This window comes from Coffea eugenioides, chromosome 7 (genome assembly GCF_003713205.1).
Source record: "Coffea eugenioides isolate CCC68of chromosome 7, Ceug_1.0, whole genome shotgun sequence".
NCBI lineage: Eukaryota > Viridiplantae > Streptophyta > Magnoliopsida > Gentianales > Rubiaceae > Coffea > Coffea eugenioides.
The window spans coordinates 6,254,812-6,280,401 of NC_040041.1; the positions used below are offsets into that span (position 1 = coordinate 6,254,812).

Here is a 25,590-nt window from a genome sequence, read left to right on the forward strand (position 1 = left end):
AACAGTGTAACACTAAAATAAGTCTTGCAGCACAGGGCTGTAATATGACCAGAAGCTGAAAATGACCACTTGTACTTAATGATATGACAAATCCCAAATCGAAGTTGCATTTTCTTGTGGAACTGGACTTTCTTCTGATGGAATCAAATTTAAGTCCATGTTTCCATATGCATCATGATCCAAAGGAAGCTGTCCAATTTCATCATGATACGTATCCATCCAATCATGTTGGCTGGTCACCCCATGATGATCATCATTAACCATTACTTGATCTGCTGTGAACAATACTTGTCCTTCAGGAAATGGTTGATGGTAGATTGAAAGACCAACCGGAAATGAATTAGATTCTTGAGATTTAATGTCTGCATCATTCTTTTCACCATCACTCTTGCGGTAAATGCATGTTTTTTCATGCTCAGACCTAGAATTCTTGTCTGAAAATCCAGAACTTAGATTACTTTGTGGACAATCAGAGTTCTGGCAAGCAAGCAAACTATCCAAAATCACCTCACATTCAAACATGCACTTCCTTTTCTCACTTGCTGCTACACTTGCCAAATTAAGGCCCTCCTCCTTTTCCTTTTCTTGATCATCTTGCTCGGATGGTGAAATCTTCAGTGCTTTCTCAGTCAATTTCGAAAGGGCTTCCTCTTGATCAACAATTCTGGACCAAGTAGAAGTATCTCTGGCTGTCATTTTATCTTGCAAGCATTTAGACTGCCTCACCAACCTCCTCAATCGGTTAAAATCTGGAGCCATATGCTTAATATATAACAGAAGCCAAAACGCTCACCTTCCATGCCTTTTTAAGGTCATGAGGCTTCTTATACGGTGGTGCGCCTTGTTCTTGCGCCATCCCCTGATCACCCCACCAGAGTTCCTTCCCGGTAGGCCACCACGGCGGTGGCAAACCATTCTCTAACGGAAACCGCCGCTGGGGAGGAACGCAGTGTTGCATAAGAGCTGAAAGAAGTGAGCCTAAAATAGTATCTGGTATACCTTGAAGAAGATACAAAAGCGAATTTGGATCAACTCCACCTTCTTGAATAATTTTAGGCAAGAATTCGGCTATGGCAACTGGAGCCATTTGATCAAACTTGACCTTACCTTTCCACCATTCGCGCAAACTGTCAGATGAGCCAGTCATAGCTTTGCCCTTCTCTGGAACAATCCCATCAACAAACCCTTGAGCATTGCAGACTTCCATAATCTTCACCATATACTTAAGAATTGAATCTTGAGCTCTTGACATTTTCTTCCTTCTTGACATATCTTCTTTAGCTTGGGATTCAGCTAGCAGCCTTTCATTTTCCATCATCCTTTTCAGCTTTTCCATCGTCAGCCGATCCTTCCACATCCGTTTCTTGAGATCATCATAGCTAATCTCTTCAACTTCATCTTCCTCTTGATCAATTTCTGCGTTTGCTGGGCTGAGAGGATCATCCTCTTCTTCATGAAACTCTACCATGTTTGAAATATTTTTGAGTTAATGAACAATTACATGTGTGATTGAAATAGATGCATGTATCGAGAAAAGGGTTTTAGCTGGATGCATAAATATTGATGAACTATGGCGGTGAATACTGACCTAATGTTGCAGTGTCGGCCACGAATTGAAGGGGTAGAAGACAAATTGGCTCTCCAAGATTTGAAAGGAAAGTTTGTACATAGTTTGATTTCAGAACTTCAGGAAGTGAGGTGAGCAGTTGATGAAATTGAGGAATGTGATGCAAGTGTTAACGTATCCTACGACAATGTTAATTTTCAGCCTGCATGCATATATGGGACACATGGTTTTGGTGCTTACTCAGACCAATTAACTAAGCTCAAACGTCCGCCTCATAAGTATCACTACCGTCTCTTCCAAGATTAATGTGGATAACTCCATTCATATAGAAATGATTGCAAGAAACAGGAACGGTTGCGCTGGCAATCGTAGACGTGATTCAGATTTGCGATTCAGATTGAGCCACGTTATTTGATCTGATTTAAACAGTTTATTTTAAAAAGATTTTTTTTTAAAAAAAGCAATTTTAGGGTCCAAAATTTGATGCTGGAGCTATTTCTCAAGGTTAGGGACAAAGCAAATCACCCATTTATTGTATGTATCTAACCCCCGCATGAAAACTGGTAACATCGCCGGTGATGTACAGAGCGGGTGAAAAGACTTGAGTAGTGGCTTTACCCCATGGACTACAAGCTCAATAGCCCAAGTTAAAATTGGGCTAGGCTCAATGAAGCTCATTTGTTGATGACAAGATGATTTCTTTTTTCCCCTTCTTCAATTAAGACAGAACAACATGCAAGAAATTATCAACAAGAAGTCCGCAAGACCAGATTTACTGTTAGGGACATTAACTGAGTCTATTGTTAAAATAACTCTTCTTCTAAAATATACACCCAAAGTAATCTAATTTTAAAAATTATTATCTTTATAATTCTTTTTTTGCCACATAGGTTGCATGGATGGCAGAATAGAAATAGAGGCACACTCTATCTTTCTTTTTTATCTAATCTCTATCCTGATTCTCTCTCTGAACTTTTTTCTTTAGTTATTTTTTTTCTTGTCAAAAGTAATTCTAAAAAGCCAATATTTATATTAATAGAATCTAAAACTTCACTATCATTCCTGATATTGTATTCGTGGATGAAAATATTCTTCCCGAATTGATAATCTTAAGGTAAATGAAGATTATTCCCTTATCTTTTCTATTGTGTAGTTTTTGGAATATTCCTATAGCTTTCAAAAAAAATTTGAAAACTAATTATTTAACAAATGATTTCTCATATTGTGTGTTTGATAAAATATCCAAGAGGAAAACTACATAACAACATAGATTCACGCTCAATATGTTTGATTTCTACCACATATACGATCATGTTCATTTGTAGTGCTCCTCTATCACATGACCAAATAATCTCATATACTTAATATATTTTTGCACATTTATTCAACATCAATTGATGGTTTGTGTTACTTTTGAGCAACTTGAGCATTATCTTAATTACATTAGTAGATTTCTTTTGCATTGCATGAAATTTACTAGTCTCAATTTCAATCTAATCTACTAGTAGTTCTTGTATCTAGTGGTATTATAAATAACATGTAAATGATGACCTTGCTAATTATTGACAAATACTGGTAGTTCTTGTCTTAGATAGCATGACAATATTTGCTTAATTAATGATTTTTTTAATTTTGTGTAGGTGGTGCTGCTGAATTTTGTAGCAATGGCTGGTAGAAATGTTACTATATATTTTTTTATTGTAATGGTAGGATGACAACTAGCATACATGGTCTTAGTTACGAGGGTGTTACTCCAAAAGCCATTCGAGTAAGTTATAAAATACCATGAACTCATGGACAAGATATATGTTATCACTGGCTATGAAAAACATCAAGTTGCAATAAAAAAAACTTCTAACTTGTGATAGCTCTTTGTTTTCCTCATTCCCTATATATGATTTGCAGTGATCAAATAGAACTTACCCATTTTGGAGATAGGATCAATGAAGTGCTCGAATTTAGCATTATTGAAGTGCCTGAACATAGGATTAGTGGATTGCCTAATGACATTCTTGTATTCATTTCCTATTTGCTAACACTTAAGGAAGTTTCAAGAGTGTGGGTTCAAATATTTCAAAATTGCTTGCAATTGGCAATGATTATGAGACACATTTATTGATTGCAAATTTATTGTAATTATACCATGATAGTTTTTTCAGTTCAGAATATCTTGTTTTTTAGTTCTTTGCATAAGATATGGATGTTGAGAACTTTATTGCATTTTTAAAATTTAATTTAAAAAATCTTATTTTTGTCATTTTTTTCCTTACAACATGACTTTTTCTAGTAGTAGGATGCCATTTGCCTTTTTATACTACTTGATTGCTTCTATAGTAATTTGGTAGACTTGAAAATTTCAGTATGATTACTTTTTGTAAAAGTTCTTTTCAAGGAGTAGGAAGCATAACATAAACAAATCTGATAACTTTGAAATTTTTGTAACTTTTTCTTGTTGTTACTTACAATTTTCGTTGCAATTTTTGTATTTTTCAAATTTATTTTTGAAAAAATATATGAAATAGATTTGATACATTTTTAAAAAAGTGCAGAGACCAATAATAGCAAGATCAATAATGGTAGAATTTATTTTAAATAATTATAAGGAAATTATCAAAGTTACGCAATCTTCTTGTGTTTTTATAATAAAAAAGTTCAAATTTTTAGTTCATGTTGGAAACTATAGACGAGATTACAGCTTTCCTTTCTTGTTATCCTACATGGCAATCAGGGTAATTAGGTGGAAAAAATAACATCATTATGGAAATAAAATTTGAAAGTGAATCATATTGGAAATATTTTTTAGATAGAGTGCTATTTTGACAAAAAACTCAACATTAACTAGGTAACTGTGCAGTTTCTAATTTGACTCTCAAGTCCTTTTTCCACACGTGGAGTTTCAAACTTGTCTCGAGTAGTATCTTATTCCACAATATTTCTTGGGATAAGTCTTGATTTGGGGCTCTAAAGTAGACAAAAAAGTGTGGATCCAACCCTTAAAAATGAACTAGTTCCGATCGAGCACTCCAAACTGGAAATTTAATTCCAAATGAGCTCTTTTCATCCATTCACAGTTTGGTCCAGTGATAAATTCAAATCCTACCAATTATTTAGGGACTTGAAACTATTAATCTCTCATGTAAATTAGTTTAAAAAAAAAGAAAGAAAGATAGAACAGATCTCTTCCAGTATAAATTTGGTGGATTTAAGTTCAAATCAGAATATAGTTTAGCTCATTCTAGACGAAGGTTAATTTCTTCAAAGTCCCTGAATTATTGCTAGAGTTTTGCTTTACTACTAAAGTTTGGTTAAAATTATTGGCCAAACGTGAATTGATGGAATGGCTTATCTGAAACGAGATTTCCAGTTTCAAAGGCTTAATTGAGACTCGAACACTTTGGAAGGCCAACTCGAAAGTCACCCCATGTCTAATGGCTGATCTTCTCCACGACAAGAAACCAGCAATACACTTCCCCTTCCAATCTACATGCCAAAACGTTGATTGTGAAATTCGAATTGCCACAGAGATTATCTTGGCCAGCCAAAATTTCCTGGCACTTCATGAATATCAGATTTTTCTTTCTTTTCTTTTTTCATTGGTTGGAAGAAATGTCTTGGCAATTCAGAACAGCATTAAGCATCTAATGCCTGATGGCAACTACTTTGACAGCAGTCACATTGATCGGCTATTGTTCCTTAAACTTAAAGCTGATTGACATCAAGGAGAGTCGTCAATATTTTTTTTCCCCCCTTGAATTCTTTCCTTTTATGGGTGGGTGTTTGAGCACTTAGAGCCAAATATTCTTGCCATTGACATCAAACAAAAAAGGTCAGCTGGGAATTTATCAAAAGCAAAAGTGGGTGGAAAAACAGCAACATACACAAAACTACGTACCGTTGAAACTTTGAGGCTTCTAGCATATGTTTTATTATTTATTCTTTCACCTACTCATAGTTTTCATCATATTATTCCCACTTTTTTGGTTACTGGCTTCTTTACTAAAGTAAATATTATTCCTTGGATTGTGACAAATTGATTGGGACGTCAAAGGGTCAATCTCCACCTTTGCTTCACCTTATAAATTGTGGTCTCCCAAAATGGAGAACAGCACATTTGGAAAATACACTACTAGTCTTCAAAAAAATCTCTTAGATCATGGCAAGTTCATTTCAAGGCTGTAGGAAGTATCAAGTGGACTGTGAATGCCTAAATGCTTTTTTCACTGGTATATATGTCTCATTCTTTGGCCATTTTTTTCTCCTTTTTTTTTAATACATTTTAAAGTAAAAGACACAAGTCAACTCCCTCTAGACCACTAATCTATGGTGGGATTGCTCTAACAATTGTAGAGGAACAATCGTTCGGACATTAACTTGCAGGAAGACCTTAACTAGACATAGCTAGCTTCATCTTGGATTCATTTCATTGAAAAACAGAAAAATGTAACTAAGAAGGTTTCGTACTTTGCAGGCAATTGTGCACTTAAACGAAAGCTCGTGGAGATCCTCACAAGTCGAACCATGCAAGAAATGGAACTTATTCGGCAAACGTATTCAGCTGTCTATAACCAAGATATTCTTCATGCTTTATCTAACGTTCGAAGAAACGATCCTTTTGCTGTAAGAATCTTTCCTAGTACAAATTAATAATATGGTAGCTAATGATATTGTATGTGCCATGTTTTATTCTTCGATCTTTTTTTTGTCTATTTATAAATTGCAGAATATGGTTTATCTTCGCATAAATGAGCCACAAGAGCGTGATGCAGAGCTGACGAGGGATTCATTGTTTGGAGGGAATAAGGTGAACCTCAATGTTCTGATTGAGTTACTGTGCACTCGATCTTCTAGCCAACTTTCTTCAATCAAGCAAGCCTACTGCAACCGTTATGGTTCCAACATTGAGCAAGATGTTTCCCAGAAAATTTCTGGCAACTTCAAAGAGGTATTATGCATTAGGTTATTAAAAGTGCTGCTAGATTTAGGTTGGAGAGGACCTGGTTAGTCAACAATTTATCCTTCCAATTGCATGACAAAATTATAGAAATATTTACAACATTGGTAGATATGAACGTCGTAACAAATGTACACACTAACACAAGAATTATGCACAGCAATTATCCGGCCAAATTTTTTTTAAAAAAAATTAAATTAGGGAATTTGTCATGGAATGTTAAAAAAAGAATAAAACACGGTAAAAAAAACCCATTTGTGTAAAATCTGCTCATCGCTCCCATGTGAAGTAAAAAATTTGCAATTTCTATATCTCAAACCAATTATTACTAAGGGACAACAACACCAATCGTCCCTCACATTTTACTAATGTCAAATTCTGATCCCTCACGTGCAAAATAATAATGTATCTTAATCCTTCACAAATTCAGAACGGACCTTTTTTAATCTCTAAATATACCCTCTATCTCATTATAAATGTTATGTTGTCATTTTATTGATGTTTCAAAATAAGATTCGTTATTTCAAATTTAAAATATACTTTCTAATTTTACGATTTAAAAAAGTAGCTTTTTAAAATCTAAATACATATTTAACGAGAAAAATTTTGAATTCAAAAGATACGTGTAAACTCATCAGAGTCACCTTATCCAGATATGATGATTATAAAATGTTTTCATAAAAAGTTAGATGTCAAAAAAAAAATTCTAATATTGTGATAGAAGGAGTACATTTTTTGCCTTAATTTTGCCCAAAAAAGTTCACGTGCTTGAATCTTAAAGTCAAAATTGACTGCTCACATAATTATTACCAAATCCAATCTAAAGAAACCAATTTAGATATGTGTCAAACCTATTACCACTGGCTAAATGTTCGCTCGTCAATTTTAAGTCATAATGTAAAATTAGTGTTATGCTCCTCTAATTGCTCCAATATGGTGGAAATAGAGTTAGTAGCATTTTTTGCAATTAATCATGTCTGTTTGGATTGTGAATTATTAGAGATATTTTTACTGTAGCACTTTTTGTGATGTGATGTATGTGAGATAAAAAGGTAATTGGGAAGGTAAAAAGGTGTATTGGAAATTGTAATGATGATGTAAGCAAATAAATTTGGGAAAATAAAACCCAATCCAAACAAAATTTTAAACTTCAATATATGCTTGCCTGCAGAATAAAAATTCATGAATACTAACTACCCGCTTTCTTTTTTTTTTTTTTTGGAGTATTTCAGATTCTTCTGGCAGTACTAAAATCAAGCAACAAAAGTGCAAGCAGAGTTGATATCAGCATGGCCATGTGTGATGCCAAGACACTTTACGAAGCTGTGGAGAGTGGAAGTTCGGTTGACTGGAAGACCATCATGTCCACTTTCAGCAGTAGAAATACAGATCAAATCAAAGCCATATTACTTTCTTACAAAGAACTCTACGGCCATGAATTTTCCAAATTTCTCAAGTCCAACAAGTGTGGAAATTTTGGCAAAGACCTCAGGTTTGTGGTCAGGGGAATTCAATCTCCTGCAAAGTTTTTCTCCAGGCAACTAAGAGGAGCAATGCAGAGGGGTGATACTAAAGAGGTCATGGCTAGAATAGTAGTCACGAGATTGGATGATGATATCAAAGAAATAAACAATGTTTTTGCAGCTAAAACTGGGTGGTCTCTAGGAAATCTCGTTAAAAGGGAGTTCAAGGATTCTGGAAGCCAAAGAAATAGTAGTAATGTATTGATGGCAGAATTTCTTCTGGCCTTGCTAAAGTATACTTGACCAACTCTCCACTTGGTATTATTTCCTCTTTCTTTCTTTCTTTCTTTTTCTTATGTTTTTTTAGGGTTGTTTCTGTAGGTGGGTTTTGTGGGGATTGTGAAACCAATAGTAGTGTATCAGAGTTGTAATAAAACTGAAATCTGTTTCCATCCAATTTTCTCGGGTTAAAAACATAAAAGTTCCATGTGATATAGCTATTACACATAAAAATTGCTTGTGATTTCAAATCATACCTATCGATACCCCATGATTTGAAAAAAAGTGCATTTTCAATGGGAATAGTTAAAGGAAACGTGGTTATCAGTCACGCACTGAAAAGGAGCGTGGTTGCTTCGAAAAATGGTTTTTTAATTCAAAGTTTGAGCTGATATACCTCTTGTGTCGTTGACAACTTATTAAAACTTCAAGCCAATCAGCTTCTTCGGCATTTTGCAGCAGCCCAGCTTCTTTGACCGAAGAATTGCTCAAGCTCTCGTGCCTCCTTAAGATCGAGGAGGAAAATCTGCAGGCTCGTGCCTCCTTTAAGTGCAAGTTTCAAAAGGTAAAACCTTTAACCATTTGGACTTAAAGTGAAACATGTAAAATTTACAAAGCTTAAAGAGAAGCTGATCTGAAACTTGAAGGACCTCCGCGGAGGTAAAATATGTTGCAATAGCGCACGTGCAGTGCAGGTGCAGCCACCACATTTATAAGAAATTGAGAAAACTCCACATTGATCTAGAAATTACCAGAGGCACAAACGAGGAGGAGTGTCTCTGAATGAAACTTCTGGAATTTCAAATCTTCTCCTATTCCCTCTCCTCCCAGGCCCCCCATCCTCCTCCAATTCCTGCCTATGGTGACTTGTAGCAGTATAAAATAAACCCACAGCTGCCCCAATCCATATTACAGATAAAAATCTCCAAGTATAGTACTTATCTTTTTTTTTTTAATCTCAGAAAAAACCATGCATCTTCAACTTTCGGCAGCAATTTTTTTTTCCTTTTGGGAATTTTGAAAAGCTATCAAACAATGGATTTTCCCTTTCATAGAAGCCAATGGGCAAAACCCTCTGCCAGCAATTTCTACGAACCCATCATAGCCAGAGGGATCCCAGTCCGCCCTGAGGAGGTGAAAACGGCAACCAGGATGACCCCTAAACTGACTAATTCCTTCACCAATTTTTCACTTATATTGTTACGGCATTTATGTCTTTTCACTGAGCTCCGTTTCCTTTAACGATTTCTGTCGAAAATGCACTTTCTTTCAAATCATGGGGTACCGATAGGTATGATTTGAAACCACAAGAAGTTTTTATGTGTAATAGTTATACCACAGGGGGCTTTTATGTTTTTAACCCGCAAAAGAATGAACCTAAAATTTGATTTGTTAAAGACTTTTGAGAGCGAAATTGGAAAACTAACACGTGAAAATTTTCAACCCATGATCTTGTAGTTGCTTTGATCTTTAGCAGCATTTTAAACAGCATCTTCAAGTTACGCAGAGGAAAATTTATTGTAGCCTTGTGCTTCATTCAGTCATCATGTCAAACCTAGATTAGTGCACAAACTTATCCGGGAACAGGAATGGTGCATGAGTAGGTGTGATTTTGAAAAAAATGAGACATGATGGAGACCTCTCTCTCTTCTTGTGGTTTCTTGAATGCGATATAAGATTTAGCTTTCTAAACTCCGGTTTGGTTTTCATGCATGTGAAATAAGAGTAGCGTGTTTTCAAACTGAAGAGGGCTACTGAAATTCTGTATTGTAAATCTTGAGAAGAAGGAATAGTCTCTCTCTACGGCTGTTCTTCATGTTTCAAAGGTCGTAGTAACATCATGTCCAGATCCACAGTTTACAAGTAACTCAATCTCTTTCCTGTGGTGAATCTACTTGGCTCAGGTTACTTGGTTGCTCTTGGCAAAGGTCTTTAGACAACAACCCAAGCAGAGTGAATTGAAAGATCAGAACCCTGCTTGAACGTTGTAATTTTAAGAATACACGCACAAGAAAGCAGTGGTTAAGCATATAATCCAGGCAACCTAGCTGAGACTTCATAGTATGTCAAAGACGGAAATTCTACCATTGGAGTTATCAAGAAAATTGTTGAAGTAGACAGCCATTTAATTTTTCAATTGCAAGTACCCCATAAAAGGGCATGTTTTTACTTTCAGTCTCATTTTCTTGGACAAGCGAATGTTCTGGATAGCAAGCATCACGTCTCAACCTGCTGCTGCATGTTAGAAGAAAAACAGGTTCTGTTGAAGCTAGCTATGGAAATACAATCAACCGAATCAGTGGCAGATTTAAGGTGGGGGCAACGGGGGCACAAGCTCCACTGCCCTCCTTAAATTCCTATAGTGCGGATAGAATTTTAGTATAATTTCAAGTGTGCCTTCAGAGTTTTCTTATGAATGAAGTGAAAAAATTACGTGGTTCTCTAAATTGGTTCATGAACTAATATTATAAAAGGATATGCAGGTCATAAAATTCCATTTGAAATAAGTTAAAAAAAGACTTTTCATTTCAACTTCTTGGTGAATATTTTTTTGTTTAAAAAACTAAAAAAAGAGTAGGTAAAAAATTTTAGTGTTGCTCCACTGAGAAAAATTTTAGTGTTGCTCCACCGAGACTTTTTTCTGGCTCCGCCTCAAGACGAAATTTTACTTATGGGATGGACACAAAGCATCACATTACCCATTAACTATTGCATGGACTTGGAGGACCTGGTTGCCAGTTAGCCACCGGGTCTTCAATTGTCATTTAAGTGAATGAGGAAGGTCTCGCCAGAATCACAAATTCTAGACCTACGCCTATTTGATCATTTTAGACATTTAGGTCTCAAAAAGGAGATCCAGACCAAGAAAGGAGAGCAAAACAATTAAAAGATTAAAAGTTCACATATGATCAAGACTGAAAATTTACTTTTATTCTCCAACGTAGGATGCATAAGCATTATCGAGGATTCTACACTACATATTTTATGGCTCTTGGCAACTGATGGTTAATTTGAGGCAGAAGATGGCAACTGGATATCCCGTTGGTACTAAGGTGCAGGGTGATTATTAGGTGTTTAACCATCTCAAGTTCACTGTTTTGATTCACAAGTACGAGAAGAATAACGTGGCTGGTGTGACTCGGGCTGGAGACGGGGCTGAATTGATCACCACCAATGACAAGAATCTAACCACAGATTCTCCTGATTTTGAAGTCGTACCCTGCAGCGTTCAGCACGATCCTAAGCTGCTCAAGAATCTAACCACGTACTCTAAAGTACCCTTCGCCAATTCAATGCGAACCGGACAAAGTAAGCATGCCTGTGAAGGAAGCTCAGCCGTTTACTTTCAGCTATGAGGTCTCTTTCGTCGAGATGGGATGCATATCCGAAGATGGAAGATGCAAAGGTTCATTGGCATCCACTCATCAATTTTGCAAAGTTCGGGTGAGCTTTTATCAAGGGATCTCTAAGCAAAGCAATGTCATCCTATCATGAATATTCGTGATAATAACTTGAGTAATGAGATAATAAGCTCTTGCAGCAAGTATAGGCGAGGCACCCAGAAATCCAATAATGTTGTTTCGATGGCAACTTTCCTGTCCTTAATCTGGCCCTTAAAAACATTCCACCATGACGTGCCACACAGAAGAACTTGTCTTGGCTAAAATCATTAGCAAAATTCCCTGAGCTCTGACACGCTGAAATGTTTTCACACCCAGAAGTCTATGCATGCCCTTGAGTTCGACAGTCCATGGTTCAAAGTCACAGTCGCGGCCCGGAACGTTCCACATCGGTCTCGACATATCGGTCGCGGTCTCGGTGAGACGCAAATTTTAAAGTATTTAATATTCTAAAAATTGTTAATAATATAAAAAAGTATGCTAAATAAAAATAATTAAAAAATAGCAAAAGCAAGCGGCCAAGTCAATCCGTCACGGTGTGACTCGGCTGATTTCTCGTCTTGACTCGGGATAACTTGGTGTGACTCGGCCGAGTCAATCCGTCGCGGTGACGACTCGACCGATTTCTCGGCGAGTCAAGTACTTCGGTATCGTTTCGTCACGGTATCGTATCGGTAGGGGCCGAGACTTCGAACCATGTTCGACACTGAACCGCAGTACGTGCGCATTCTATAACTAAGATAGATATCAACTTAATTACCAGTCTCGATACATTCTTGTTCGTCCATGAAACTCTCGAGTCGAGTGTATCTCCTCTCATTCTGGGAGACTCCAGAATCGATTTCCACCTGCCACATGAAAAGCCCAATACGCAGTCCCCTGAGCTAGCTTGTTCCAGAAGAAGCATGATGATATTCTCTCCTCCTCAACCCAGCTCGTTTTCTTCTTTCTTGAATTTTTCATGATTTCCTTTACTTTCCTTTCTTCTTTCGGGTTGAACGTCTCTGCCATATATGACACCTTTGGAGAATCTCAAATGGGAAAATGACATGTTTCATCCCTCACATTTCATAAAAATATTCTTTTCGTCCCTCACTTTTAAAATGAAGCAATTTCATCCCTGACATTTAAAAATTAAAGCTATTACATCCCTGAACCTAATTTTCTATCTGAATCAAACCATCCAATAATCCAATAATAAATTTCGGAGATAGAATTGATAGGTCACTCGGTCAATTTCATCATATTCACATGACATTTATCAAATCAAAAAAATAAATATTATAACATAAAGGCCATTATTTGTTTTGGAATAGTCGGGTTTTTCTTTTGGGTAAATCTTTTCATGCACCGTTAGTATATTCGCTTGCGAGTCTAAATGTGTATCATAAATACAAAATTTGGTGTTTAAATTTAAACTGAAACGATATGGTAGGTACATAAAACTATCAGTGTATACAATGACAATGTAGGAATTCAAGTTGAGTTATATTCAAGTTGAGTTAACCAAATGATCTACCAATTATACCTCCAAAATTTGTAATCAGGTTGATAGGTGGTTTGATTCAGATTGAAAATTGGGTTCAAGGATGTAATAGCTTTAATTTTTAAATGTCAGGGACGAAATTGCTTCATTTTAAAAGTGAGGGACGAAAAGAATATTTTTGTGAAATGTAAGGGATGAAATAGGTCATTTTCCCATCTCAAATTGCAGCATTTGCTAATTAATGTAGATGGCTATGAAGAAGGGAAATTTTCATACTGCCCCCCCGCCCATCACGTCTGGTTTCATCTAATTGCACCTCTACTAAATAAGGGCGCGAGAGCTCTAGTTATAGGAAAATTACATCCATTTTCACTGACACTTGCATCATCATGACTTTTAAAATTGATTCAGTTACATCAACTCTCGTCCTATAATTTTTAAGAAGCAAGAAATTAGCTTGATTTTGTCTAATTCGTAAACAATTGGAAGGTTGTGCAACCATTCTCAAAGGGTTGAATTCTTGAAAAGTAACCAAAAAAAAAAAAAAAAAAAACAATTGGGACTGGGAGAGCATGTAATGGCAAAACAGCATACATAAGCAATTGATTCAGCAACGGATTTGCTTTAGTTCTTTGATCTACTAGCCGCATTTGCCACATGAAAAGTGATTTGTCGCTAACAAGTTAATTGCATATCAATTAGCATCCATGCAGTTTCAAAATTCTCTCTTATCTCCCTTGTCATATTGACAAGACAAAATTTCTCTATCATGGATAGTAAATTGATGTTATTACCCTTCTAGAAATCCTTAATTGATTAACTAAAATTTGCACAAAAAAAAAAAGAATTTGGAAAAAAATTAGGATGATAATTAACAAAACTACCATTTATGATTGTGACCTTATTTTTTAATTCTATAGCAATAAAAGGCAAGCAACTTTTGATACTATTATTATTATCGAACATACTAGAAGCAAATCAAATGGACATTGGAAGCAAATTGGGATTTCTTTCGTTTTCGAATCCTAATTGTCACCTTCCTATTATAATCAATAATATCGATTATTTATATTAAATGATATTGGCGAATTATAAGAAGAGTGCCTATTAATATTAGAACTTGTTATGATTTGCCACAATATTAAAGTTTATTCTACTCTTAATTGCTGCTCTAATATTTATATCAAGGATAATAAAAGGGAACAAATGGAAGTAAATTATTATCTCTCCTCATCTACTTTTTTATAATTTAAAAATCTATAATTTAACCCTTCATAGATTGTAAGTTTTCGAAATAGTGATGGAAATCGTCACATCTAATATTGACAAGCAAAATATCAATATTTCCCCTACAAATAAACGGGTTAAATACAAAAACTTCTCGTGTGGTTTAGTAAGTGTTTAATTTATCTTCTATGGTTAAAAAATGTACACAAGTTAACCACTTATGATTTATAAGTTCTTGAAATTAACACTAATAAAATTTTTACAAAGTTTGGATTGATATTTCAAATCTCTAGTTCTGCCACCTCCTAGATAACATGAAGAAAATATTCCTAAAGACATAGGAAACATGTTTTGTATTTTTTCCTTCACTATAACACAAAATAGATAATAAAATCACCATAAACCAACTAACAATATTCAATTATAAAATGTAAAATTTTTATCTCCTTTTCCAATTCACACACCCCCCCGGCGTAATGAACAAGCAAAAATAATGGGGTCGGTCCAATTTAATGTAAATTCTCCATTATCATCCTTAATCTTGAAATGGAATCTCTCACTTATATTTTTTTCCTTCATATTGTTCAGGTCCATCCTCCATCCTAATGGAACCATGTCTAGTTTTTTCTTACTGCATAATTGTTGTAGAGATAGATAAAGATTATCACTTTCGTGAGTGAGAGATGAGGGATGAGATGAATGGTCCAGCCGCATCCCCAAGGAAGTGGGAGAAGATTATCACCTTTACTTTTGTACCATATCTAATTTATTCGTCATATTTTATCCGGGATTTTTTTTTTTTGTCCCTTACACAGAAATCAATCTAAATGTGCAATCCATTTTGCCAAGATTCCAAAGTCGAAGCACCACAAAACTAAGCCCGGGTCGGGCAGAATCAACACCGCCCCTACCCCTCCTCCTCCTCCTCCTCCACCTCCACGCCGTCAATGCTTCTCACGAGATTCAGCTCCCTCACCCGCAGGTACACTCATCAATCTCTACCTGTCTTCACTACATCGTCTCCGCTCTCTCTAACTCTTTTTTCAACCCTCGATTCTCCCTTTAAGTGTACTAACGACCCAGAGAATCAATCGCAGCAAAAACATCCTCATATCGACGAAGCCCATATACTGAATCAACTCTCAGACATCCTGCCAATCCGTCACAGCCCTGTAATTCGAAAACCAAATTCCTCCTCTGATAAGGGAATAGAAACCCGGGCAGTTGATGGATTTTTGCCTCCCGAAGATAAATTTCGTGGGATTTTTCTCCAGAAAATTCTTGGTAAAAATGCAATTGAAACGGCATTAACTAATGTTGGGATTGAAATTACCCCTGATATACTTGATAAAGTAGTGAATAGAGGCAATTTAGGGGGCGAAGCCATGGTTATGTTTTTCAATTGGGCAGTGGAACAACCAAGAATGACTAGAGATGTGGATAGTTATCATGTGATTATTAAAGCATTAGGTAGGAGAAAATGTTTTGAGTTTGTGGTGGATATGTTGTTTGATATGAGAAAAAGAGGAACAAATCCCAACTGCGATACCCTTTTTATAGTTATGGATAGTTTTATCCGGGCTCGGCGGGTTTCTAAAGCCGTCAAAATGCTTGATGATTTAGAAGATTTTGGATTAAAATGCGATACTGAGACGTTTAACGTTCTTCTGAAATGTTTAATTCGACGATCACATGTAGGAACTGCAAGTTCATTAGTCAATAAGATGAGAGGGAAGATTCGCTTTAATAGTGTGACCTATAATTCGGTGATCAGTGGGTGGTCGAGATTTGGCATAGTTAGTGAAGTTGAGAGGAGCTTGGAGGCAATGGTGGAAGATGGATTGAATCCGGATAGCTTGACTTACAGTTACATTCTTGAAGGCTTAGGGAGAGCTGGTCAAATTGATGGTGCTGTAAAGATTTTTAGGGAGTTGGAGGAGGGGGGTTGCGTTCTTAATGTTGAGGTTTATAATGCAATGATATCTAACTTTGTAGTTACTGATAATTTGGATGAGGGATTTAAATATTACGAGATGATGTTGAGAGGTGATTATGAGCCTAACTTGGATACTTATGTCAGATTAATATCTGCTTGTTTAAAAGCTCGGAGAGTAGCAGATGCAATTGAATTGTTTGATGAAATGTTGGGCCGTGGGATCATTCCTTCAATGGGTACTGTTACTTCTTTTATCGAGCCCTTGTGTGGCTATGGCCCTCCTCATGCTGCTCTTATGATTTATAAAAAGGCAAGGAAAGTTGGATGTAGAATATCATTAAGTTGCTATAAGCTTTTGCTTGTGCGACTTTCTAAATTTGGCAAGTGTAATACCCTGATGAGTATTTGGAATGATATGCAAGAAAGTGGTCATTCTTCTGATATGCAAGCTTACGAGTGTATCATTAATGCATTTTGCAACATAGGGCAGCTTGAAAATGCTGTTGCAGTCATGGAGGAGTCTTTGCATAGAGGATTTTGCCCCAGCAGACTTATTTGCAGTAAATTGAACAACAAACTCTTAGGTTTAAATAAAACAGAGGTGGCCTACAAGCTGTTTTTGAAGATAAAAGTAGCTCGTGGAAATGAAAAAGCACGGATATGTTGGCGTGCTAAAGGATGGCATTTCTAGATGTTCCTGTCCATTAGCTTGTGATTGCAGTTGCTGGGAATTCTTCTTCAGATATCATACTATGAAGGATAAGAATGAGACACTTTTCAGTGGAAAGCTCGATAATAGTTTGTCATTGATTCTTCTTAAGGGTTGTTCTGGGGCTTGAGAAGTGGACTCAAATATACTCCAAGTCTCACTCGCAGCTGTACGTCATCTCTCAAGGTCAATATACAGCTCTCATGTTTTGCTTGCTGAACTGTTGAATTTGTTGAAGAAGAAATTGATGATTGGCAGGCTATTACTGAATCTTTCAGATAGCAACTGGTACCTACAAATCTCTTCTCTCTCTCTTTCTGTTATTAATACATATGATGATACACAATGATATGTTTTGTGTATATATTTGTTTATGCGCACGGCCACGTGCAAATTTTGTATTTGGTTTTTCACTTGTCTTTAGCATTGTGCAAACCTGAAGCATACCTGAACTTGGGCTGCTGCATATATTTGTTACTATTTTTTTAGCTCATAGATCTGTAATTACACCATTTTATTTTTGTAAGCTCCATTGAAGCAGTGAGAATTTCATTCTGCAAGAAATAGTAACATTACCTTGAGAATCAAATCTCTAATAATCATTTGGTAGTTTAGTGTTTATTTTAGAGATGCTGTCTAGGACTGCTAACATGGATAGGTAATTAAATTGCACAAACTTCAGGAGACGGATCCTTTTCTAAATTTTTGTTACTTTTGAGATGTGTCTTATTGGTATTTGATAAAAAATTGCATAATATTGATGACCTGCGTGTTTGCCTGTTTATAATCAAAGGCAGAGAAATTTACTAGGTAATCTTTTGTATCGTTGCTAAATTATTTGCACTGATATACATGTTGCAATGGGATTCTCATTCTACTGGCCCTAAAACCAGATCTAAGCAAAATGGAGAAAAGGCACATTATGCTAATGTAACACGAATATCAAAATTGACATTTTCTCTATTCTCAGTAGCTATCTTCACTGGCTTGATTGTTTGTAGGTTTTGCTCAATGCTTCTGGGATGTAGTGCAGAGTTCTGATGAAAAGTCCATGAAAAGTAAATCCAGGCAAAGATTATACATTATGTGACAAATCATGCATGCATTTGAATGACTGCCACAGGCAAGTTGTTATTTTGCTCTTGGAATTAGTCTGATCTTCACTGTTTTAACTTATTTGTTGAACCATATGGAGATTTATTAGTCCATGTTCATTCTAATCCTGTGAGGCAGAGTTGGATGTATTCAATGAGACTAACAAATGATTTTGTCCAGATAGCAAGGGAATCTGGTCATCAAGTTAGAGATGTAACTGCAAATGTTGAAAGAGTTCAATGCCTTGTCGAGATCTGGGCAAGATGAAGGCACTTCAAAACCCAAATGGCGAAATGAGTTCTTTAAGTGAAATATGAATGCATGGTGACTAGGAAATTTAGTCAATCTGAGAAGGCGAAGCAGGGTGATGATTTTTTGGCAAAACCTGCTGAAGCAGATGGTCTCTGAAGAATTTAATGTGTATGCTTGGAGGTGGGATGTATAATGTCATGGCATAATCGTACTATTTTGATGATCAAATATAAGTCTTCTTTACATAACTCTGTAAGGTTGGTTGATGAAAATAGACTGGATTATCAAGCATCTGGTAGTTGCTGTTTTCTGCTGTAGTTATTGATGCCATGGAGGCTGATTCATAGGTTCATAGTATGTTGCAGTAACATCGATAAATCGTCCTGTACAGTTCCTGTTTGCAACATCTTTTCAAGGTAAAAGATAATATAGCAATAATTCTTCTTCCTGTTTTCTTTGAGCTTTTTTTGGTTTTTCTTTTCCTGGGGTCTCATCTCAATTATTCATTATACTTCCTTGCAGTATCTACAAACCAGAAAAGTGATGTCAACCCTTTTTCTCTAAATTTGGCCCTTTTTAATCGATCGATGGCATGATGCAGTATTCTATTTGAAGACAATTCATTAGCTCATGAGCTAGTTTTCTATGGACGTGTACTCCCCTTGGGAGACAAACAAAAATAAGAAAATAAAAGAGACGTTTTTCTTCTGCAAATGATAAATTTCACTTTCTGCTTTAGTTTCATTGGAGTTTATGCCTGGTCAAACCATATTGGATTAATCTTAGGAGTATTCAAGAAGGTTACACAGAAAATGTTTAGCAGGATTTTGATAATATGGTAAAAAAAATTATCTTTTGATGCATGTGGCTTGGACTTGCCAGTAGGACTAAAATCATATTAGGGATAATTTAAGAGACCTCCCCTGAGGTTTGTAACAATTTCATTGAACTCCCTTGAGGTTTTTAATACTACACTTACCTCTGTTGATGATAAACAATGATTATAATAACCTTCATAATTTTTTCAAGGACAAGCCATTGATAAAAAAGATAACAAAAAAAGGAAAACAATTCTTTTTGACCAGGCCACATATTGTGACCAAACTGATCCACCCATGGCCATTAAATTGTAACATTTTATCACTCAAAAAAGGAAGAATTTTGGTAATTGAGGGGCTTGGCTGTTTGAGTGGGAAAAATGCAAGGATTGTGAGTTTTATGACTGACGGTTTGGTAGGCAATATATGGAAGAAACCTATAGAGAGGTAAAGATTATATAGGTAAGAATTATGATGGTGGATTTTGGCATCTAAAATAAAGAGTTTTTTTTTTCAGAAAAAGAAGAAGTGATAAGAGTTTGAAAATTTGGATGGATGTAGAAAACCATGGGATGGAAAATATCAGGATATTGGCTAAGTAATAAAACTCATAATTTTGTAGTATACAAGTGTATTCTTGATTTTTAAAAAATTTTAATGACTATTCATATTTTGAAAATTAGATGGGGGCAATTTTGGGCATTCATATGCATTTTTGATCTTCCATCATCAACGTAAAACCCAAACCTATGTTTTAGAGGAGGTATGTGTAATTTTCAAAACGTGAGGAGAGCTGTCTGAAATTGTCAGAAACCTCAGGGGAGGTTTCTGAAATTATCCCATCATATTATGATAGAATGAAGGACTTGTAGAATTCTTATATCGTTAGCATTGCAATTATGAAAACACTTTTTAAGTTTTCAGTAAAAAATTGCATTCTCAGAATCTGTTTTAGGCAATTTATCATATTTCTGAAAATTTTAAGAGTCCTCAACTGGTGTTTTTTGGATCGAAATTTTCTATCAAAAAATTTTTACGTTTTTTGTGAGCATATTTTTCAATCATTTTTTTATCACAGATACATCAAATCGCCATGATATGCTTTTTTATAAAAGCTTCAAAAAATTGCAAACTACAGTAATTTTTTCTATAAAAACTTTAAAAAATTGTAATTCAAACGAGACTGGCAAACAGATCACAGAAGAAATTGATGGGGGCGTAAACTAAATTTAACATACTTGCCTCGGTTCAATTGCAAGGCATTTTGTTGGGTCTGCATGAATTGGGGCTTCACCATCAAAGGAATGGTTCAGTCTGCAAAATTGTTGATGAAGGCCATAGCATACGATGAGCGTTAAAAGTAGGGTTGGGTTGGTATGGATATTCAAGTGGGTAAGCCTATTGGCCCTCAGTTGTATGGGCCATCGGCCCAATTCTGAGTTTTATTTCAACACGTAACATTAGTTGCTATTGATAAGGAAAAAAGGCATAGGACACTGGAAATAACGACCCGACCCGCCTTTCTCATTATTTCACTCTCCAGAAGATCAAAAACCCTAAAAACACAAACAATCTCCATCACCGAAACTTCTCATCGGCCGGAGCACTCATTCTTCTTCTCCTCCTTCTTCGGCGGTGGCGCATTCTCCCAGCTTGTCTGACTACACTCAGACAAGCTCCAAATTCTAAAGCGGTATAATCATGGCGACTGAGGTGATGTCCATGGAGGACATAAGAGCCTCCGCGTTACGTCTCGGCATCGACTTCTCTGAAGTGGATTTGGATTCCATTCGCCTCCCTCCTGGCGAAGACTTCGGCATCATCAGGTTCGTATAAATGGTGCAACTTTATTGTGTTGGTTTAGGAAAAGAAAAAAGCTTATATTTGAGCAAAAATACGCCTTCTGATTAGGTCAAATTAATTCCAGCAATGACTTTTTTGCCCTGGTAGTTGAGGTTTTGGGTAATGAATTAGTTGTTGTTTTGCAGTGATGACGAGGATTTGAAGGAGGAAGAGGAGTTGGAATTCGAGGCCGGGTTCGGCAACATAATTGTGGTGGACAATTTGCCCGTGGTTCCTAAAGAGAAATTTGAAAAATTGGAAGGGGTTATTCGCAAAATTTATAGCCAGATTGGGGTGATTAAGGATGACGGTTTATGGATGCCAGTTGACCATACTGGCAAAACTCTGGGATACTGTTTTATAGAGTATAATACACCTCAGGTAGAGTTAAAAAGAAAAATCTTTTTGGATATTAATTTGTGGACTTTGCTATCGTATGGGGTGTAGAAAATTTGCTTATAATTGGAGAAAATATGTAAATGAGCTTTATTAAAACGGGCCAGAAGCATATGATATTAGCCTGGAGAGGGAAAATGTATGAAATTGCTTTAACGTTTGGAATGATGGCTTATCTTGATGATTCAATAAGTAGTATCTGCTAGCTTCTTGAAATACAAAAGCTGCGTATTAGCTGAAGATCAGACAAATGTGTATTTGTTTTAGATGATATTGATATGCGGTGATTGCTTTTTTAGAAACACAGCAAGGGTTGGTGCATAGGCGAGGGTTATGGCATTATACAGTATAAAGAAATAACGACCTATTGTTTCTGTTTTTCCTTTTTTTTTGGGGTGGAGGTGTTTTTTTTTTTGGGCCAGGGGAGGGGAGGCATTGGGGCGGGGAAGAGTTGTGTCTATATGCAAATAAACTAATAGGTTGCCATAATGTCTCGTTGCAATTGATAATTAGTTTCATCTGGCTAACTGATCTTGTTTGATGGCATTGAAGGAAGCTGAACTTGCAAAAGAGAAGACTAATGGATACAAGTTGGATAGATCTCATATATTTGCTGTGAACATGTTTGATGACATTGAAAAGTTTATGAAAGTTCCAGATGAGTGGGCTCCTCCAGAAATTAAACCTTACTCACCAGGGGTTGGCTTCTTTCTTTTCAAGTGCTGCTAATCTTAGGATTCTCTCTTCTGCCTGAATTGTTCTGTTCAGTAAGTTTTTATCTGAGTGGGTTGTGTACTGGTTTCAGGAAAATCTGCAACACTGGCTTACTGATGAGAAAGCTAGAGATCAATTTGTAATTCGTGCTGGCAGTGACACCGAGGTGCTGTGGAATGATGCTAGACAGTTGAAGCCTGATCCTGTTTACAAACGTCCTGTGAGTGACTTGAAATTTGTAGTTCTTTCTGTTTCATTTGGTTCATTGCTCGTGAATTTATGTTGTTTAATGCATCTTATACTGGATTTTACTTGGATGAATTGTCCTTGTACCCTTCTGAATACATTTTTCTCCTTCCTTTTTAGAACTTCCATGTTTTATGTTTCTCTGATGCCTTTTTTACCCCATTATTTTTTCTCTCAGTTCTGGACCGAGAGTTTTGTTCAGTGGTCCCCGCTGGGTACCTATTTAGCCACACTGCACAGGCAAGGTGCTGTAGTTTGGGGTGGTGCCTCTGCTTTCAATCGCTTAACGCGCTATGCTCACCCTCAGGTCATATTTTAATAACTATGATGTTAGCAAGCTAAAGTTCTAATCTTTCAAGCACTTGACTTTAATGTCTCAATTGCAGGTTAGACTGATCGATTTTTCTCCTGGTGAGGGGTTTTTGGTGACTTACAGCAGCCATGAACCTAGCAATCCTCGTGATACTCATGTAATGTGTTTTATCTAGTTCATTTGTTATTTAACCCATTACATACTTTCCTTATGATCTTTTATTATATCTTCTTCCTTACTGATTATCTTTTTGCTATTTGATATTAATTGTTGCACTCCCTTAATAGAAGTCATGAAACATATTCGTTGAGTAATTCCTCCTTAAATTTTAAAAATCAAGGTTAATCTACAAATTCACCTTATTATGCGATGCATTGCAATAACAAGAGTGACAGTAGAAGCATTACACCAACAGAAATGTGTATTCTGGTGTAGCAACACATTTTCAGAACCCTGTAGGACTTTTCCTGATATAGACTCATTTTTGCAGAGGGTAGTTCTCAACATTTTTGATGTGAGATCTGGAAAAGTAATGCGAGATTTCAAGGGAAGTGTAGATGAATTTGCTATTGGAGGAACTGGGGGCGTTACTGGTGTTTCTTGGCCTGTTTTCAGGTGACCTTTTGCTTATGTATACTGATTGCCCTTGTTGACCTGGTGCAGGGAGGCATGTTTCATTTTTTCTATGATTGCATGTAATTGTGAAAATTTTTGACTTGGAAAAGTGGATGGATCTTTTTTCAGGTGGGGTGGTGGGAAGGATGACAAATACTTTGCCCGAATAGGGAAGAACGTCATCTCTGTTTATGAAACTGAGACATTTACTCTTATTGACAAGAAATCCATAAAGGTTGAAAATGTCATGGACTTTAGTTGGTCACCGACCGATCCTATCCTTGCACTATTTGTTCCAGAACTTGGTGGAGGGAATCAGCCTGCAAGGGTGAGTACAGAAGCTCCATGTGGTATACACCTGACTTTTTTGTTTCCTCTATTCTAAAGGCTAATAGTTTACAATCTAATAATAGGTAAGTCTTGTGCAAATCCCAAGCAAGGAGGAATTGAGGCAGAAGAATCTTTTTAGTGTTAGTGACTGCAAAATGTATTGGCAAAGCAATGGTGACTACCTGGCTGTGAAAGTTGATCGGTACACAAAAACAAAGAAGAGTACGTATACTGGGTTTGAGCTTTTCAGAATTAAAGAGAGAGATATTCCCATTGAAGTATTGGAACTTGAGAATAAGAATGATAAGATTATTGCATTTGCTTGGGAGCCAAAGGGCCATAGATTTGCAGTTATTCATGGCGATAACCCTAGGCCTGACATAAGTTTCTACTCAATGCGGACTGCTCATAATACTGGTCGGGTTTCAAAACTCACAACTATCAAGGGCAAGCAGGCAAATGCACTTTACTGGTCACCAGCTGGTCGGTTCATTGTGCTGGCTGGGTTGAAAAATTTCAATGGGCAATTGGAGTTCTACAATGTTGATGAGCTTGAAACCATGGCAACAGCTGAGCATTTCATGGCAACAGATATTGAATGGGATCCCACGGGAAGGTAATAACCGATCTATTTACATCGAGTTGATTAGGAGTAAAGCTTCCATCTTGTTGTAATGTGTCTGAAGTCTCTTTCCTGGTTCTAAAACTTGAATGTTTTTGCTCAAGTTAATTGTAGAATCTGTGTAGTACTTGGAGTCTAAAAGACTGATAGTTGCTTAGTCTTGACATTTTGTTTTGTTTTAATTCTTTTTGATTGCATCAAATTTTCATATGCAGGTATGTTGCTACGTCAGTAACTTCAGTTCATGAGATGGAAAATGGTTTCAACATATGGTCATTCAATGGCAAACTGTTATATCGTATTCTCAAGGATCACTTTTTCCAGGTAAAACTACACAATTTCACATTTAGTATTTTTTTTTCCTTTTTTTGTGTTTGAAAACTTGAAACTTACATTGGTTATATCGTAGTTTTCTTGGCGTCCAAGGCCTCCATCCCTTTTGAGCCCTGAGAAGGAAGAAGAGATATCCAAGAACCTGAAGAAGTACAGCAAGAAGTATGAAGCAGAGGATCAGGATGTCTCCCTCCAGTTGAGTGAGCAGGAACGTGAGAAGCGAAAGATTGTGAAGGAAGAGTGGGAGAGGTGGATCAGCGAGTGGAAACAGCTGCAAGAAGAGGAAAAATTAGAAAGACAGAAGCTTCGTGATGGGGAAGCCAGTGATGAAGAGGAGGAATACGAGGCCAAAGACGTAGAAGTGGAGGAATTACTAGATGTTCAAGAGGAGGTTATTTCTTTTGACTAGCAGCTGGTGCAAATATTTATCGTAATTTGGTCCCAGAACTAGAAGATTTCAAAGTTGCTTGTAGAGGTCCTCCCAGAACTGTGAGAGAAGGCAACTGGAGTTAATTCATTCCCAGAATTGTGGCCAGCAGACCCCATAAGATCCCCCTTTAAACCCAAAGACAGACAGGAATAGTCAGGATATTGAGTCAGTTTTGCGGTAGTTATTAATTATTTTGTTGTATTAAACTAAATTTTGTATTATTCTTCAAACTTATCTTTTAGGCTTTACTGGGAAAAGAACGTTCTGTTGATGCATGAATATGGTTTATATTTTATCTGGATCCCTTCTCCGTTTTGACGCTGGTCAATGTTATGCCTATAGATGAGGATGTAGTTACTTGATCTTTGGTTGGTTCAGTTTGGCTGCTCTTAGTAATCATGGAATCAGTTTTCCCCAAGCAAATGACTGGTTTCATGAACCATTTGATTCACTATTAATTCAGTATTTTAATTTTTTTCCTTTTTTGGGTTTCTCCAGTAATTATTTGTCAAACATCTCATTTTACTTTAAAAAAATTAATTTTCATTAAAACTAATTCTAAAAA

The 25,590-nt window shown here is 36.4% G+C and overlaps 4 protein-coding genes across 4 annotated transcripts; 3 read left to right on the plus strand and 1 right to left on the minus strand.

Moving 5' to 3' along the window:
- Positions 1-75: 75 nt before the first annotated feature.
- Positions 76-1,468, minus strand: LOC113776753 (putative ETHYLENE INSENSITIVE 3-like 4 protein). Its single transcript, XM_027321816.1, is given in 2 exon segments — positions 76-768; positions 770-1,468. Coding segments are annotated over 2 exon segments (1,392 nt in total).
- A 4,224-nt stretch (positions 1,469-5,692) lies between these two features.
- On the plus strand, positions 5,693-8,319 carry LOC113778724 (annexin D7-like). The gene is made up of 4 exons (XM_027324207.1): positions 5,693-5,790; positions 6,036-6,184; positions 6,288-6,509; positions 7,751-8,319. Exons 1-4 carry the CDS (start codon positions 5,721-5,723, stop codon positions 8,282-8,284), a joined length of 975 nt encoding a protein of 324 aa, XP_027180008.1. The 5' UTR covers positions 5,693-5,720; the 3' UTR covers positions 8,285-8,319.
- Positions 8,320-11,575: 3,256 nt separating this feature from the next.
- Positions 11,576-18,141, plus strand: LOC113776754 (putative pentatricopeptide repeat-containing protein At5g43820). The gene is made up of 4 exons (XM_027321817.1): positions 11,576-11,666; positions 15,190-15,356; positions 15,472-17,307; positions 18,021-18,141. The coding sequence occupies exons 1-3, from the start codon at positions 11,576-11,578 to the stop codon at positions 16,999-17,001; spliced, it is 1,788 nt and encodes a 595-aa protein (XP_027177618.1). The 3' UTR covers positions 17,002-17,307; positions 18,021-18,141.
- A 2,555-nt stretch (positions 18,142-20,696) lies between these two features.
- On the plus strand, positions 20,697-25,387 carry LOC113777806 (eukaryotic translation initiation factor 3 subunit B-like). Its single transcript, XM_027323007.1, has 11 exons — positions 20,697-21,010; positions 21,173-21,407; positions 21,975-22,121; positions 22,228-22,356; positions 22,561-22,689; positions 22,769-22,852; positions 23,186-23,310; positions 23,440-23,638; positions 23,724-24,256; positions 24,478-24,586; positions 24,672-25,387. The coding sequence occupies exons 1-11, from the start codon at positions 20,886-20,888 to the stop codon at positions 25,002-25,004; spliced, it is 2,148 nt and encodes a 715-aa protein (XP_027178808.1). The 5' UTR covers positions 20,697-20,885; the 3' UTR covers positions 25,005-25,387.
- Positions 25,388-25,590: the final 203 nt, after the last annotated feature.

What these genes read in the sequence shown, in the direction of transcription:
- LOC113777806 (XM_027323007.1), top strand. Translation starts at nt 20,886, where the DNA reads ATGGCGACTGAGGTGATGTCCATGGAGGACATAAGAGCCTCCGCGTTA. An exon ending in GTTTCTTGGCCTGTTTTCAG is followed by an intron (nt 23,311 to 23,439) that starts GTGACCTTTTGC and finishes ATCTTTTTTCAG; the next exon opens with GTGGGGTGGTGGGAAGGATG. An exon ending in TCAAGGATCACTTTTTCCAG is followed by an intron (nt 24,587 to 24,671) that starts GTAAAACTACAC and finishes GTTATATCGTAG; the next exon opens with TTTTCTTGGCGTCCAAGGCC.
- LOC113778724 (XM_027324207.1), top strand. Translation starts at nt 5,721, where the DNA reads ATGGCAAGTTCATTTCAAGGCTGTAGGAAGTATCAAGTGGACTGTGAA. An exon ending in GAAGAAACGATCCTTTTGCT is followed by an intron (nt 6,185 to 6,287) that starts GTAAGAATCTTT and finishes TATAAATTGCAG; the next exon opens with AATATGGTTTATCTTCGCAT. An exon ending in TTTCTGGCAACTTCAAAGAG is followed by an intron (nt 6,510 to 7,750) that starts GTATTATGCATT and finishes GGAGTATTTCAG; the next exon opens with ATTCTTCTGGCAGTACTAAA.
- LOC113776754 (XM_027321817.1), top strand. Translation starts at nt 11,576, where the DNA reads ATGCCTGTGAAGGAAGCTCAGCCGTTTACTTTCAGCTATGAGGTCTCT. An exon ending in CGAAGATGGAAGATGCAAAG is followed by an intron (nt 11,667 to 15,189) that starts GTTCATTGGCAT and finishes TCCCTTACACAG; the next exon opens with AAATCAATCTAAATGTGCAA. An exon ending in TTCAGCTCCCTCACCCGCAG is followed by an intron (nt 15,357 to 15,471) that starts GTACACTCATCA and finishes AATCAATCGCAG; the next exon opens with CAAAAACATCCTCATATCGA.